The sequence below is a fragment of the Lepidochelys kempii genome, chromosome 2 (assembly GCF_965140265.1).
Source record: "Lepidochelys kempii isolate rLepKem1 chromosome 2, rLepKem1.hap2, whole genome shotgun sequence".
Classification (NCBI taxonomy): Eukaryota; Metazoa; Chordata; order Testudines; family Cheloniidae; genus Lepidochelys; species Lepidochelys kempii.
The window spans coordinates 104,389,219-104,406,430 of record NC_133257.1 but is presented as its reverse complement, the minus strand read 5'-3'; the positions used below and the strand labels follow the sequence as shown (position 1 = coordinate 104,406,430).

Here is a 17,212-nt window from a genome sequence, read left to right as displayed (position 1 = left end):
CTTATCTTGCAAATTCATTGAAGAATAGCTCCTCTTTCTAACCTTATGTTACCTGACCCGGTGCATTTTATGACCTTTTTACAACCCCACAACAGGATTTGGCCCAGGTTCCCTATGTAATCCGATGATCAGTTTGCAGACATAGCAAAGATGCATATTTTGCCAGCCTCGGATATGAAAGTTCACCAGAAGTTCCAAGTCGAAATGTGTCAGGTGGCTATCAGTAAAAGCTGCTTTCTATGTCACATTAAAGCTCACTGCTTTACATCTTCATTTTATTGTTTTCAGCTAATATGACTAACGTAGCATGTTAACTTAGAAAGTGAGTGGCTGGCGGAAGAGGTGAGATGAAATGGAGGTGTGACTGCGAAATGTAATCACTAGAAAACTGCTGATCGTACTCTTCTGCAGCATAGTCAGGAGATAATTTTAGAGCTAAGGCAGGAAGCTGAGTAGGATGCTGAAAAAAGCATGCAGTGGGCACTGATCACCATTTTCATAAGCACCCTGAGAACTTTCATCACTTTCAGACTGCAAAGCTATGAACCATGAATCAGATATATCTAGTAACTAAGTACCAGGTTTTCAGAAGAGCGTAGCTCTCAAAGCTAGCGTTAGATTTTCAAAAGAACTTAGCTCTTATTTAGGCCCCTAAATAAGTGGCCAGGTTTTCAAAAGAGCTCAGCTAAAAGGTTCCTATTTCTGCGTGCTTATTTAGGTGCTGAAATAGAAGCCGAGCTCTTTTGAAACTTGGCCCACGTATGGTGAAGCAAATGTCCCCAAATGTATCCAATATGTTAAGCTTTGAAATGAAGATCACACAGCTTATCACCTGCATTTAACTAAATAATAAAAGTGGTAGGGATAACATTTATAAAGTAATTTATTATTTTAAAATAATTCATTAGAGTTAAAAGCATGAGTGAAACAGAGAACAGGAAATATTTTACCAACAACAATGCACAAAATAATATTTTTGGTGTCAGTGTAACAGGTACACCAACTTTTTCAACTTCCTATTAACTTTGCCCATGGAACACAAACATTTTCCTAAAAAAACAAACAATGTTTTTTAAATGGGAAAAGTTACACTGAATACACAAAATCTTTGCTATTTATAGCTTAAAATAGTGTGAAAAAACAGTCTCTTCCCTTTCTTTAATGTGATCAAGAGTGGTATTTCCTGTGTCTCAGACTATGTGATCAGACTTTCAAAATGGTAGCTTCCCGTTTGATTGATCCAGTTTTCTTTATTATATTTAACACACCTTAAAACATCTTTTAGTGCTTTAAGATCAACCAATGATCTTAGCTGCACTAGTATAATTTCACTGAAGACAACAGATTTACTTTACACAAGTTTACACCAGTGTATCTGAGGGCATGTCTACACTGCCCCACAGCTTGGACACCTGGGGTGTGAATAGCAGTGCCATCAAAGTACTGCACTTTAACTCTCTTGTGTGGACACTGTGGGCATGAACTAAAAGGTTCCTATTTTGCACTAATGTAGTCCTATTTGAAGAGGACTACAGGAACTCCTCACTTAAAGTCGTCCCAGTTAACATTGTTTTGCTGTTACGTTGCTGATCAATTAGGGAACATAGAATCATAGAATCATAGAATATCAGGGTTGGAAGGGACCCCAGAAGGTCATCTAGTCCAACCCCCTGCTCGAAGCAGGACCAATTCCCAGTTAAATCATCCCAGCCAGGGCTTTGTCAAGCCTGACCTTAAAAACCTCTAAGGAAGGAGATTCTACCACCTCCCTAGGTAACGCATTCCAGTGTTTCACCACCCTCTTAGTGAAAAAGTTTTTCCTAATATCCAATCTAAACCTCCCCCATTGCAACTTGAGTCCATTACTCCTCGTTCTGTCATCTGCTACCATTGAGAACAGTTTAGAGCCATCCTCTTTGGAACCCCCTTCCAGGTAGTTGAAAGCAGCTATCAAATCCCCCCTCGTTCTTCTCTTCTGCAGGCTAAACAATCCCAGCTCCCTCAGCCTCTCCTCATAAGTCATGTGTTCTAGACCCCTAATCATTTTTGTTGCCCTTCACTGGACTCTCTCCAATTTATCCACATCCTTCTTGAAGTGTGGGGCCCAAAACTGGACACAGTACTCCAGATGAGGCCTCACCAATGTCGAATAGAGGGGAACGATCACGTCCCTCGATCTGCTCGCTATGCCCCTACTTATACATCCCAAAATGCCATTGGCCTTCTTGGCAACAAGGGCACACTGCTGACTCATATTGAGCTTCTCGTCCACTGTCACCCCTAGGTCCTTTTCCGCAGAACTGCTGCCTAGCCATTCGGTCCCTAGTCTGTAGCTGTGCATTGGGTTCTTCTGTCCGAAGTGCAGGACCCTGCACTTATCCTTATTGAACCTCATCAGATTTCTTTTGGCCCAATCCTCCAATTTGTCTAGGTCCTTCTGTATCCTATCCCTCCCCTCCAGCGTATCTACCACTCCTCCCAGTTTAGTATCATCTGCAAATTTGCTGAGAGTGCAATCCACACCATCCTCCAGATCATTTATGAAGATATTGAACAAAACCGGCCCCAGGACCGACCCCTGGGGCACTCCACTCGATACCGGCTGCCAACTAGACATGGAGCCATTGATCACTACCCGTTGAGCCCGACAATCTAGCCAGCTTTCTACCCACCTTATAGTGTATTCATCCAGCCCTTTTTACATGCTTGTTTAAAGCTGTACAATGCTCCCTTCTAACGTCGTTTGGCAGCCGCCTGCTTTGTCCACTGCTTGCAGGAAGAGCAGCCCGTTGGAGCTAGCTGGTGGGGGCTTGGAACCAGGGAGGACCGGCAGCCCCCTTATCAGCTCCCCGCTCCCCTAAGTTCCCTGTGCAGCAGCCGCCCAGCAGGCCAACAATTGCCTGCAGTTCAGCTGTCCCTCCCCCCACTGCCATGTGCTGCTCCTGCCCTCTGCCTTGGAGCTTCTCCCAGATCCTCCTGCTTGCTGGGGGGGGGGGGGGGAGAGAAGAAGGGGGGTGATGTTAGTGTGTCCCCCTCCCCCCTGCTCCTGCCCCCCATTTACCCCATCTCCATAGAGCAGGGGGACACACGACAGGGCTCAGGACAGAGGGAGCTTCCTGGCAGCAGCTGTGGTCTCAGCTTGCTGATTAATTTAACAAGGCAGTGTACTTCAGAGTGGGTCAGCGTACTTAAAGGGGAAATGCGCATCTCTCTCTCTCTCTCTCTCTCTCTCACACACACACACAGAGTGTGTGTCTCTGTCTGCCATGCTGTCTCCCCTCTCTCCATTCCTGCTGCCCTGTACAGGTGTGAGGCTACTTTAACAACGAGTGAACCCCTTGAGGGCTCAGCCAATTGCTAGTTCATCATTTAGCACTGAGCTATTCCCTGGGAAATATCCCACCCTCTGACTCCTCCACCTCAACCAAGCTTCACAATCATCATCGCTGTGTACCAGTATTAAATTGTTTGTTTAAAACTTATAGTGCGTGTGTGTGTGCGCGTGCCGGTCTTTTGTCTGGCAAAAAAAATTTTTCCCTGGAACCTAACCCCCCTCCCCATTTACATTAATTCTTATGGGGAAATTGGATTCACTTAACATCGTTTTGCTTAAAGTCACTTTTTTCAGGAACATAACTACAACGTTAAGTGACAGGTTTCAGAGTAGCAGCCGTGTTAGTCTGTATCCGCAAAAAGAAAAGGAGTACTTGTGGCACCTTAGAGACTAACCAATTTATTTGAGCATCAGCTTTCGTGAGCTACAGCTCACTTCAAATGTTAACTGCTGGAAATGGCCCACCTTGATTATCACTACAAAAGGTTTTCTTCCCCCCCTCCCCCTGCTCTCCTGCTGGTAATAGTTCATCTTAAGTGATCACTCTCCTTACAGTGTGTATGATAATACCCATTTTTTCATGTTCTGTGTGTATATACATCTCCTCACTGTATTTTCCACTGAATGCATCCGATGAAGTGAGCTGTAGCTCTCGAAAGCTTAGGCTCAAATAAATGGGTTAGTCTCTAAGGTGCCACGAGTATTCCTTTTCTTTTTAACGTTGAGTGAGGAGTTACTGTACATTATTGCAAACTAGGAACCTTTTAGTTCATGCCTGCAGCATCCACAGGGGAGGAGTTCCAGCACTGCTTTTTGGTGTGCGCTGCTCTTTGCACCCTCATAGTCTGAACTGTGGGGCAATGTAGTCATGCCCTGAGAGCAGAATTTGGCCTCTATTTTCAGATCTAATTTACAGAGGCAGTTTGGAAGTCCTAGCATTCCCCCATCATAACAACCTTTTCCTGGACAAATAAACTCATTGATTGTTTTCCCTGCTTTGTTAAATAACATTTATGTGGCAAAATGTAATGGAAGAGAGAACTGCTGAATGAACTAAAGTAGTATGTGACATCAGCACTCTGCAGACACCACAGATACCTTTGATGGCACTAAACCCCTGTTTATGAGAGACAAAAGTCTAAAAAGGTCTCCTTGATTTTTAATCTACCTGTTCAAAAGAAATCTGAATAAGCAGACACCTAATTTTAATACTTAATGAATTTCTTGAAATCTTCTCAACTTTCTCCAGAATTCCACACAACAGGACAACTTTAAACATCTGCATCTGAGACAGAGAACTAGGGCTAGATTTTCAAACTATTTAGGGGGTCTAACCCCTTTAAAAATCTGGATCCTAGTCTTACCTTACTCTTACTTCTTAAGAGTAGCATACACATGCTGTATGGAATCTCAAATGGATCTTTAACTGTAGCATGCATTTTTAAGTGCTTTCCTTCTCCTATAACCTCCTTCAGATTAGATAATTCCCCAAACCCTACTGATTATGCCCACTGATATTCTTATTAACATAAATGATTATGCTAATCATGTAACAAACTCATATAAACAAAAACATTCCATCTTACACAAAATAAAAAATATTTAGCACACATAATAATGGTGTTTCTAGATGAAAATACAATACAAATGCAGAGTTGGCTAATGCTTTTTCACAAGTAACATTACACTCTATACTAATAAAGCCTCTGGAGCAAATATCTAAAAAAGGGCTACTATGAAGACTGCCTTTAAAGGGTGGACTATTGAAGGGTAATCTCATCTTGCTTTGCAGAGATTAACAGTTTACACCATTTAACAGCGGGGGGAGCTGGGATATTTTAATGGTATGTGGCCATGAAAAATGAGCTGCGTGGACTCACCTACATCAAAAGGTTAAGGAATTTGCTTATATTCTGTGTGACAGATATCTCCAGTGTATAATCTCAAACGTTTAAAGCCTGCAGGCTTCAGGGTAAAGCTGATATACAGTAGCTCAGGCCTTAATATCACTGCAGCAACATTTAGAAAAAATGCCAATAGCCAAAGATCAACAGCTTTTATCTGTTATCAATTTACGTATGATAATAGGAAAGTGAGATCTGGGATTAGTTACTTTCAGCAGAGGTGGACCCAAGAGCCAAAATTCAGAACCAGATCTGGATTTTGAATCCCCCATGGTTTGAGTCTGTCCAAGCCAGAGTTTTCATACAGACTCACCTCTTTTCAAAACACAGCTCCACTTCTCCTCCCCACCTTGTAAAGCCTCTATTTTATGTACAAGTTTTCCCATTATGGGATATAGTTTTATGCTGTAGAAACTCATGATCCCCCAAGTAAGCTCCTTTCCTACAAATTGTTTCCATTTATATAGAGAGGGGAAAATCCTGCCATGTCTCCACAGCCTAGGAAGTCCTTGACTGCAGGGAAAGCAGAGAGTTCTGCAGTACAGAGTGGTCTGCACTCTCTGCATGCCACGAAGTTGTACTCTCTGCGTGCTATATGGGGCTATTCACAGAGCTTGTGACTGAGTGAATCCATCACTACCTGGATCCATTGGCTCTTCGCCTCTATAAAATGGGGAGAAACAGGACTGTATGGAATACTTTGGCTCTAAGATTATGGTAGCAGCTGGGAAGTGACCCTGTGGCGTGTGTGTATCAGTTCCTTCCCTCTAACCCCACAAAAAGTACCAGCACAAGGCTAGTACCTTGCTGGTACCATACTATACCTTGCTCTGGGAATGTTTAGCTGAATGTAAAGTGTAACATGTATCATGTAATTTCTAAAGGACCCTTAATGCACAGAAATCCATGGAAGGCTTTCTAATCAGACAATATGCTAACATTTCAAGGCTAAAAACAGGAAGAACACATGATATACTACCTGATTGGTAAAAAGAAAAGGAGTACTTGTGGCACCTTAGAGACTAACCAATTTATTTGAGCATGAGCTTTCGTGTAAAACCACATCTAATAGTTGATGATTACTTTGACATTTGCTTGTTAAAAATCTATAGTCTGTACACTTTGTGTGATTTTGTCTGAACAAGTCAGGAGGTGTTCACTGGACAAATATGTTGCTGATATTTTTTAAACCTTTTTACCTAGGTAACATAGTAATTGCTGGCTTAATTATTTTTTTCTTGATGAGTGTAACTTTGGTTTTCTTTAATATCTTTGCAAACTACAAGAAGCTTGTGAATTAAATTAGATAAACCAGTGCAACTTAAAAAAACCCTGCATTAAATATAGCATATTGGATAACTGAGTTTGGTGCTAAATTTAGTCTAATTTGTGCATGTATATACATATGACAATAGTCAAGATGTCGCATCCCTGCCAGTAAAGGGCATGATGCAAACAATTACAAGCATCACCAATACAAAAATATACTCTTTGAATAATTACAGGTGATTACAAAAATATATTTATTCTTACTACTTCTATATGCATAAGGGAGTTTGTAAACAAATCAGCATGTTTCTTAAAATTATTTATATATTATATACAAAAAGGGTCTCCCAGGTCAGAATTTTTACTCTCTTACACTGGTTCTACACCTGTCAATCAAGGCTGCAATGGTTTGAAATCCTTGGAGTTACATGGGCATAAAACCAGTATTGGAGTGGTGAATCAGGCCCACAGTGTTTCAAAAAATGACATTGTCATAAGGGCTCAACAAAATAAAGTAGGAGATCATTCTCTATTGCCTGTTTCTTGGGAAGTTATTTATACTCGTGCAAAGAGATTGTAAAGTGATACTAAATCCAAATGGTAGTGTTTTACACTCACTTTGCACTCCTGTAAATGACGGCCTGAGGTGCAGGGCAATGGAGAATCAGGGCCAGGTAGATGAAAAAGAAGGGAGTATTGTTGTTTGAAAGAAAGTGTTGCCGTGCAAATAGCAATCAGCAACAGATCTGAGATTTAAATATCTATGGAAGGTATAAGGCAAGGTAAGCACTATCTCTGGCCATCACAACAGATGCTTGCTGCTGAAGGTATCATATACGAGAATGATACCTCTTCTGTTTGTCATCTAGAAGAGTTACACAATCTTCGACTATACATAGACATACACACCGCAGAGAAGATTTGCATAATTAGGCTAATTCAACAAAACCTGGGGCAACCATCTCAGTAGAGTCCTTCTATGACATTTAAGGAGTAATCTTTTGTTGTCAAATTCCCTGTTACTTTATGATGCTTTATTTTGAATTCAAGTCATGATAAAAGTCAGGACTGGCATCAAACTAGAGCTGTGTGAAATTCAACATTTGTATTTGATGGAGTTTCACCTAGAATGTTTGCAAGGTTGTTTTTTCCAAGCCATATCATGCAACTCGCATTTTACTTTGTGTAAAATTCCTACAAAATGGCTATTTTCACACTGGAAACCTGTGAAAAGTGTGAATTTAAGCATGTTTTCCTTGCCAACCCATTTCCCTTGACAACTAGGTCATTTTCACTTTAAATAAACCTTCATATCTCACCAAAAAAGGGCTCTCTGAAATTGATACATTTTAAAGTTATAACTAAATGTAAAGAAACAGGAGTAAATTTACCTTTTTTATGATGAATATTGCACACACCTCTCTCTTGAATGCCCCTAGTATTGGTAGGTTACCATCACTTCATAGCATTTGGCAATATGAGGTTCCAAAATAGCACAGATTACCACACTTGTGAAAATCCCCATGGCCCAAACCTTTCATATACATAAAGGATTTTAGAAAACCTTCTGATTTCCTTTCCCATTATGCTTTTCAACAGTGCTCCAGAGTAGGATTCAACTGGAAATCAACCTTCTGATTTGAATGGTAAGAAAGTAGGGGGTCAGAAGGCATTTCATGAAAGTAGCCACACAATCTGATTCCTCTCACAGGAGATCCTGGAATAGTTCCTAAGTGGTACACTCAATCCCCTCGTGCATGCAGACTTTGCAAGAGCCAGCTTGGAAAGATGAGTGCAATGGGCCTTGTTTTTCTCAAGAGAAAGAAAAATTGTTCTTGAGTCAAGCTGCTCAAGAGTGAGTTAGCAATGCCTGCTCCCTCTTACTCCATTGTATGGCCTGTTCTACAGAGAATCACTGACAGGTCCCTCTGGCCCACCAACCTGACAGACAGCATAAGGACGCTGTGGACTTCATTTTATCTCTGATCTGGGGCCAGGCACCTGTCCTGCAAATAGCATTAACTACCCCCTAACTCAATCCTAAGCTAGGCTAGAACTGGCCTCTCAACTCCACATTCAAGGAGCTTGTGTGTTCAGCACCCACAGTGGCCTATAAGTAACACTGGGAGGAATTCTCACCTCACTTTGAGACTCAATTTCCAACCCCAAACAGGCAGGCAGGTGAAGGACGGGTGGCAGGACAAATCCCCACCAGCTCCAGCTCAGAGCACAGCACAATTTGTGGGTTGAGTTCAGAAGCATTGTTCGAATGATATGCTCTCTGGGGTTGGGAAGTTGGGACTCTCGAGGAAGCCTGAGAGACAGCTCAGCAATCTCATTTTTTAAAGAGTCTTTCTGCTGCCCATGGGCACAGAGGACCTTCTTTCTCCTCATGTGCCACATGAGGAGCTCTTAGATGTATTGAGCATGTATAAACACAGGCACAATCCAGGGTCCCCCTGAGGCCACAGGCTTTGCAGACAATGAATAACGTTTGTTGTGATTTTGTTCCAACAAGAGAGAGCTCAGAAGTCTCTACCACTGAAAAGGAAACACTTTATTTGGAAGGTGTCTTCTTCAGACAGCAAATTAAGAGACAGCCCAGTGGGGCAGCTCACATTTTTTATTTTATAGCAATAATTACAGCCCTAAATTGCTCGAGTGAGCTACAGAATTATTATCAGTTACATTCTATCTTTTTTCTGTGTCTTTTTAGCAAATATTCATATCTCTAGTTTCCACTACCGGAGGTTAGAAATATATTGTTACCATTAGCAGGAAGATAGGTGAATAGCTGGTACTGGCTTCTCTTTCGCTTTCCATTGCAGACATAGAAATTGACCTGAACAGGACTGGTAATTCTCTGATTGCGGAAAGGTGGTATCTCCACCACCAATGAATTCTACAGAAACAAACGTTAGAAAGTCAGTACATATCTGAGACAGGAGCTCTGCACAATAATACGAGCACATCCACTATGGGAATGTCTCTACTGAGTTCCCAAAGAGAAATATCGTCACTGCATACCAACTGGTGAGCAAGCCTTGGTGGAGCTGAAGGTTGTGCCTGCAGCAGGTTTTCTGGGTCCTTTCTGGCTAATGCTCCCTGCAGCTTGGCCTAGATTTGGGTTTCTTCAGCAATGAGTTTGATTATTGGGGTCAGAAGTGTGAAGGCAGGATAACCAAAACTGTACCACATGTATCATGTTTGTAGATGTTCCTTGCTAGGAATTTATACTTTAGGAACAGTAGTTTCCAGAATGATGAGATTGGGGTCGGGCATCACTGGGTGACATTTGTTAATAATGTTTGAGCTGCTCTGATGCCCAGTCTGGGTACTATAGAAAGAAAAGAAGCTTTAAATGGTGTGATTAGAGCTTACTCTTGGTATCACAAAAAGATTTTCTTTTTTAATAATACACCTCTACCCTGATATAACGTGACCCGATAGAACACGAATTCGGATATAATGTGGTAAAGCAGTGCTCCGGGGGGTGGGGCGGGGCTGCGTACTCCGGTGGATCAAACCAAGTTCAATGTAACACGGTTTCACCTATAACGCGGTAAGATTTTTTGGCTCCCGAGGACAGCGTTATATCAGGGTAGAGGTGTATTTCCATGTTCCACAATGAAATATTTTTTATCTAACATATTTCTCCAGCCACGTCAGTTCGTGGGGTGATCTTGTCAGCTCTTCTCACCCCAGGAAGGTTAGGCCTGGTCAATGCATGGGTGAGAAATCCCAAAAGGACACCAAGTGCTACAGGAAGCAATGCTGGTGATCCCTTAGATGGCTCTCTTCCCTGAATTATTAGTGGAACAATGTTCCAATACGGTGCTAAGAACAGACTTAGCTGCTGACAGCATCAGCTTTTAGACCCAAAAGTAAGACTGTGGCTCTATTTTTGATCACCAAAAGACCCCTAGCACTTTTTTGACTGAGTAAGGGTGATTGATAGTGATTAGTATCCTGGCTGGTTTCACATTCAGGTCTTTAAACAGTTTGCCCACATTTCCCCTGTAGTTTCCCTTGGATAAATTATTCTTCACTTCTCCTAATAAACCGTTGTGTAGGATTGCTGGACTGGAATAGAGGCCGTGCTTCCCACCTATAAATAGCTGCATTTCAGTGACGGTTTCAGTGATCAAGTTTGTAAAGCTATACGCTTCTCAAACTGTGAAGCTGGTCTCCTAAGGAGACTCCAAATCTTTCTGGAGACGGCACAAGGAAGCCAGAGAAAGTGTTGTGTCTGGTGTGTTTTTTTGAGAAAAGCAGAACCCAGAACTGAATATCTTTCTTTGCTGAGCTCAAAGTGGAATTGAGCCAGCAAAAAGAAAAAAAGATACAGGCTGGCCCCATCCAGATATTGAAAATACACATTCCAAATGCATTTATTTTCAGAATAGATTTCACTGAAGGCCTTTTGCCCCCACTCCCATTAAAAGAAAGGTTTCCATGAGGGAAGGCCTTAGTACTTGGTCCGTGTCAGGGCTGGGAAAGAGTGCCAAAGTCTTGGAAAGCCCACTCTGGAAGAAGAGTGCTAGAGAAATGAAACATATTTTTAATTGCGATGTTAAAATTAAGGCATACTTACTGGTTTGCACATTTCTTTGTCAGTTTTGGCTTCCATTTCCCACACATGGTGACCATCTAAAAGACAAAAGAAGGAGGAAAATAAATCTAGTTCTGTGCTTTGTTTTCTCCCCTTCAGCCTGAGCATACAGCTGTTGACAAGTTATAAAAGTTCTGTTGGGGTGAAGAAAGAAGGAAAATAGTTCTGTTGATGGGTTGCCCAAACTTTGCCCAACCAAGAAGGTACATAAGTAACTTGCCAGGAGCATGGGATACCATTTAGTTTGTTTAAAAGGGAGGGAGAAGATGGGAGTAAAGAGATTGGGATTAAAAACAATTCGTCACTAATATGAGTAGCTCACTTCACCGCTCAGTTTCCCCATATGTAAAATGGGAATATTGATGCTTACCTCCCTTTGTAAAGTATTTTGAAATGTATGAATGATAAATACTATCAGAGCCAAGAGTTAGGATTAAAAAGGAGCAGTGTAATGAAGGGTATCAAATTATAGCTGTCCTCATCTTCAATAGGTCCCAGCATGCAATATTCTATTTTGATATGAGCAGCCTGACACAAGCTGTTTAAGTTTCTGCTGCTTAGATCAAGAGGGAACATTGCTGGGAAATGTAGTTTCTGTGCGTGACACCTCCACATTAAAGATCGATGTACACCAGTGAAGGATCTGCTCCTAGTACGTCTGTGGGCCACGTTGTTGAATTTTGGGGCTGCATCTGGCTTGCAGGCTGTGCTTTGGCCAGTCCTGTTCTATTAGTTCAATGTGTCCACATGAGATTCATTTTAAACCATGAGTTTTAGGTTTTCTGGTGATTTCTTTTGGGAAATATTTGTTTTAAAAAAATTCATTGATACAGGAACAAGTGGCCAATGAGGAGATTCTTTTTTCAGGGTTTCAAAACTCAACAACAGGGAAATGAGAAAAATAATCCAGAATGTAAGGTTTCCATTCACTGATCCTAGAAAAGGAAAAATATGTACAAATGGCCACAAACAGATTGCTGTCTGAGTTCAGCAGCAGGGACACTTGTGGTTTAATGCACATGAGATGTCATTGGAGTGAATGGGAAAATTAAACTTGATGTCATCTCTTTTGTATATTTATTGCATTGGGACATGCAAATGCAAATATTAGTTATTTTGAACTTCACCACACAGCTGTTCACATGTTTAAAAAAACAGCCTCTCTGGAAGGTACCAGTGAATGCACTTTTTCTTCTCTCTTCTCTTTCATGCCAAGGATGGAGGTGACACATTTAAAACGGTCTGATTTATTACAAATGTCTGTAAATAATATTTTTGTGTACAGCACTCCCACTGTGAAAGGAATGCTGTAGTGCAACTGGCTTTTGGTGATTGTTTTTAAGTCTAAAACCATTTCTTCTTAACAAAGAGACACACAGTGTGAATGCTACACACTTTTGAGCACAACTGATTTCTATCAGAAATAATCAGCATATATGCCTTAGTTTCTTCCTCCATTTTAAATCATGCTGCCAAATAAAAATAAACAAGAAGAAGAATCTTTGCAGTAGGTATTGCAATAGTAGGGAGACAGAAGAGAAGAATTAGCACTCAAATCTTTCTAGCAGTGTCTTTTAGCACTGCCAGGATTAAACAGACCTCGCAGGAGTACTGGATATAACTTCAGAATTAATCTACCAGATGCTTTTTCTAAATTGACAATAAAAAAACCTGACCACAATCCCTCAAATTGGGACCCATCTTTTCTCTGTGAAAAAAAAAAAAAAAAGTTAAACTGAAGTTGAAATTAACATGATTTTGAAAGTATCAGAATTTTGACAGCACTACAAACTATTCAGAGTAACAGTCTTCTTAGGAACCTCTGCTTTAGTAGTGTTTTTACCTAAAGAAGTGCAATCTAGTAGTTAGCATGTGTTAAATTTGCTTCTGTAAATGGATTACCAAACTTCAGGTTATTTCGTTATGTTTAATTTCCACCTTGCAAGATGAATGACTTGATTCAGGATTCTGTTTTTATTTCTTGCCAATATTTTTGAAAAATTCAAAATGGCTCCTTCTACAGCTAATCTTTCAATTACCTCATCCAGTGCTGCCATTATGTGCTTTTTAAATTTTTATGATGACAAAGAGTGAGTTTTTTCAGAAACATTTTAGATGATATAATCTAAACTGTTATATATAAAATAATCCCGAGCTGTGCTTATTCTTTGGCTATTATCTAGAAGCTAATAAGAGCACTAGCTTTTGGTCCAATAAGAAATTCTCTTGAGAATGTCCAGACCTTTGCTGTTTAAAGGGGCGGGGAAACAGATGACTCATTAAGAGTTAGTGACATTTCATTTAACCAAAACATAAGGAGGAGAAGTTGTTATGAAGCAGAGACAAAAAAGTAGACAATTCTTCATGTTACGTCTGGTGAACCGAGAAGGAAATCTCAACGCCCACGGACTGGGATCAACTCCAGGAGGGAAACCTTAGACCACTACGTCAACTTCTCACAGTAAACATGTTTTGCAGGTTTATACAGTTCAGCTGAAATTTAAAAAAAAGAAAAGAAAAGGAAAAAAAAAAAGATGGGAATGGAACAATTTGTGGGGGCTTGAAACATTTGCCTATCTCAGGGAAAAGTATTTTTCTTCCAGTGCCACATATGCCCAGTATCCTACCAAGTATGCAGGATACTGTCTCTTGTCAGAATGTGCCTGAGGAGTGAGGACCAATAAACCACAAAAGTTTCCATTGTAAGTCTGCCACATCTGCATCAGCCTGGCTGACTCAAAGCCCAAGGCAACTCCCTTCTTGGCCAAGGACCAACAAAAGTACACCAGAGCAATTTATACCTTTCCAAAATGCAAATAATTCAAATTACAGACATAACACAAAGCTGAAGCAGACACATTTCAGGCATTCCCGTTAAAGTTTACTCTCTGGAATTACTGTACCCAAATGGGCAGTTGTTATGAAAAAGAGAGAGAGAGAGAGAGAGTCTTTTCCAAGCAACTTATTTTATTTATTTATTTACGTTTACAAAGTATTTTTAAAATCCACTCTTGAAATCAAATGCCTCGTTTCAGTCAGAGTGCTTGTTAACATTTTGTTACGGTATATTGAAGGGATAGATGTATGGGAAGTCTCTCTCCAAATCTCACATTTTGCTTCTCTTTTGAACCAAGAGAATGCCTCAGGGTTTTAATTTTTTTGTACGGGGAAGGGAGGCACACCACAGAGAACATAGAGCAAAGCCCACTGAAGTTACTGGGGATTAAATCTTGGCCCCACTCTGGTGGTCTTCAATGAGCTTTGGATCAGGCCCAGTGTGAGGAACTAGCTACACAAGTAACAAAAGTTCTATGCGAGCAGGAAGCTGTTTGGCTCTTTCTACTCAGGATGGATCTCAGAGTCTGGAAGGGCAATATTTAGTGCTGTTTGTCGTCATTTACAGCTGGTGATCAGTATAATTGTCAACTGAAAACAAAGGGATTTGTTGGGAAGTCTGACACTGAAAGACTGATAACTGTGATGTGCCGTTATTGATAGCATTTTCTGTTCTGAGTGTGCTTCATCCAGCTCTGCTTTATCGGGTTTTTTTCAGTCTGTAGTAAGCCCCTGGAGTTACTAGAGATGAAAACACGGTACACCTACTTCATTAGTATGGGTTTTTTTGAACTTTTCAATATATAAACACCCATTTAAAATGAAATGGCTCAACAGTGAATGGTTCTTTGTAGTTCACTCCTATCAACTGCTCACTGCAGAATTAAAGGAAACTGTGCAGATGTCCAGAAGTAAAAATATTCTAAATCATTAGGGAATTCCCTGCAGCATGAGTCACAGGAACGGCTTCCCCACCACACCCAACTAGAAGATTTCCACATAAAAAGGCATTGTAGGCCTGTTTTAACACAGCAGAAGCGCTAAAAGAAGTTGAGTAAATCTCACAGTATCAGTTACTTACATATATCGTTGTGGTTTGTTAGGCTTCAATATTTTTCTTCATACAGCTGTAACTTAGAGTCAAAGAGCTATAAAGGCTTTCCAAAGAATTGTTCTGCTGTCTTCTAATCCTTATTGGTGTACATTGGAAATTATCTTTATATGTCTCTAGGACTGTGTTTACTTTCTATACACCAGAAAATTGCTGTTAAATAGCTAGAGGTTTAAGAGATCACAAGAATCAAACCAGCAGTTTAGCTGGAAGATTATATTAACGTGAAGGTTTTATAGGCACACAAAAATTAAGAGGAGGAACAGCAAGATAAAAGAATATGCATTATCAAAACAAAAAAGAACTAGAAACCAGAAAGCATATGCCATCCGTATCTGGTGATCACTCAAGCCTTTCCTCCATGAAATGGACATAACAGGAGACTTTGTAGACACTTACATTGTCTTGCTTTACTTGAATAGGTTAAAAATATTCCAGCTTCCCCAATAACCATGGCTCACTCAAAGACATAGAAAGGAACAGATATTATCTAGGATTTCATTGCCTATACTTTGCCTCCTTCCAATCTGTAGTTAAGCCGAGCTTGGTGCAATGGTGAATTGGGCCTGTAGTTTTTACACAGATATATTTTTCAATCAAGGGTATGGAGCTATTTTCTCCTAAAGGGGCCCACTGTTTGATTAATTGTTGTGAGTTTGCTGTCAACACTGATTTCCTGAACAGCTCAGTTCACCTTATAATATAGGAGATCCACAGCAAACTGTGCAATACTGGGGTCCAAACTGAGACATTGTTTGAGCAGAACATGGCATGACCATATGTTCTGATTTTTGGGTGCCCTACAGACATAGCCTACCCTACACTTATTCAAGTTAATGTGTATTTCACTGCCATCCAAATCCTTTTGCATTACAGGAGTCACAAGTTTTAGATTTATCTTCTAATCATTCATTCCTTGTGAAGCGTGTTCATGTTATCACTTGACATGGAGATGATTGATCTGCAATTATATCCTGAGGGAAGGGTAGGTTTCTATGCTAGAGGAGAGAGTGGATATTAAGTTGGAGTCCTCTCATTCAGACCTGCAATCAACCAGCCTTGTGTTGAGATACCATCAGTTCTTACAAGGTAAGCAGGCTGAGTCAGGTGTGTACTTGGACAAGAAACCTCCAAAGGAAACCTAGTAGGGCTGTCGATTAATCACAGTTAACTCATAGGATTAACTAAAAAAAAATTAAGCGTGATTAAAGGCAATTTTAATCACACTGTTAAACAATAGAATACCAACTGAAATTTATTAAATATTTTGGATGTTTTTCTACATTTTCATATATATTGTATTCTTTGTTATTGAAATCAAAGTGTATATTATTTTTATTACAAATATTAAAAATGATAAACAAAAGAAATAGTATTTTTCCATTCACCTCATACAAGTACTGTAGTGGAATCTCTTTGTCGTGAAATTGCAACTTACAAATATAGATTTTTTTTTTTACATAACTGCACTCAAAAACAAAACAATGTAAAACTTCAGAGCCTACAAGTTCACTCAGTCCTACTTCTTGTTCAGCCAATTGCTAGGACAAACAAGTTTGTTTACATTTACAGGAGACAATGCTGCCCTCTTCAAATTTATAATGTCACCAGAAAGTGAGAACAGGCATTTGCATGGCACTTTTGTTGCCGGCTTTGCAAGGTATTTACGTGCCAGATATGCTAAACATTCGTATCCCCCTTCATGCTTTGGCCACGATTCCAGAGGACATGCTTTCATGCTGATGACGCTTGTTAAAAAAATAATGTGTTAATTAAATTTGTGACTGAACTCCTTGGGGGAGAATTCTATGCCCCCTGCTCTGTTTTACCTGCATTCTGCCATATATTTCATGTTATAGCAGTTTCGGATGATGACCCAGCACATGTCGTTCATTTTAAGAACACTTTTAATGTAAATTTGACAAAATGCAAAGCAGATACCAATGTGAGATTTCTAAAGATAGCTACAGCACTCGACCTAAGGTTTAAGAATCTGAAGTGCCTTCCAAAATCTGAGAGGGACAAGGTGTGGAGCATGCTTTCACAAGTCTTAAAAGAGCAACACTCCAATGTGGAACCCGAACCACCAAAAAAGAAAATCAACCTTCTGCTGGTGGCATCTGACTCAGGTGATGACAATGAACATG

At 40.3% G+C, this 17,212-nt stretch overlaps 1 protein-coding gene across 3 annotated transcripts in view; it reads right to left on the bottom strand.

The window, feature by feature from the left end:
- The window catches only part of NFATC1 (nuclear factor of activated T cells 1), a 147,559-nt gene that overhangs the window by 54,060 nt on the left and 76,287 nt on the right, over positions 1 to 17,212 (bottom strand). For all 3 annotated transcript variants that reach the window (XM_073331805.1, XM_073331807.1, XM_073331806.1), the window contains exons 7-8: positions 11,102 to 11,157; positions 9,277 to 9,409 (exon numbers count right to left, since the gene is read on the bottom strand). In XM_073331805.1, coding sequence (XP_073187906.1) covers positions 9,277 to 9,409; positions 11,102 to 11,157 — 189 coding nt within the window. The remainder of the gene's footprint in view (positions 1 to 9,276; positions 9,410 to 11,101; positions 11,158 to 17,212) is intronic.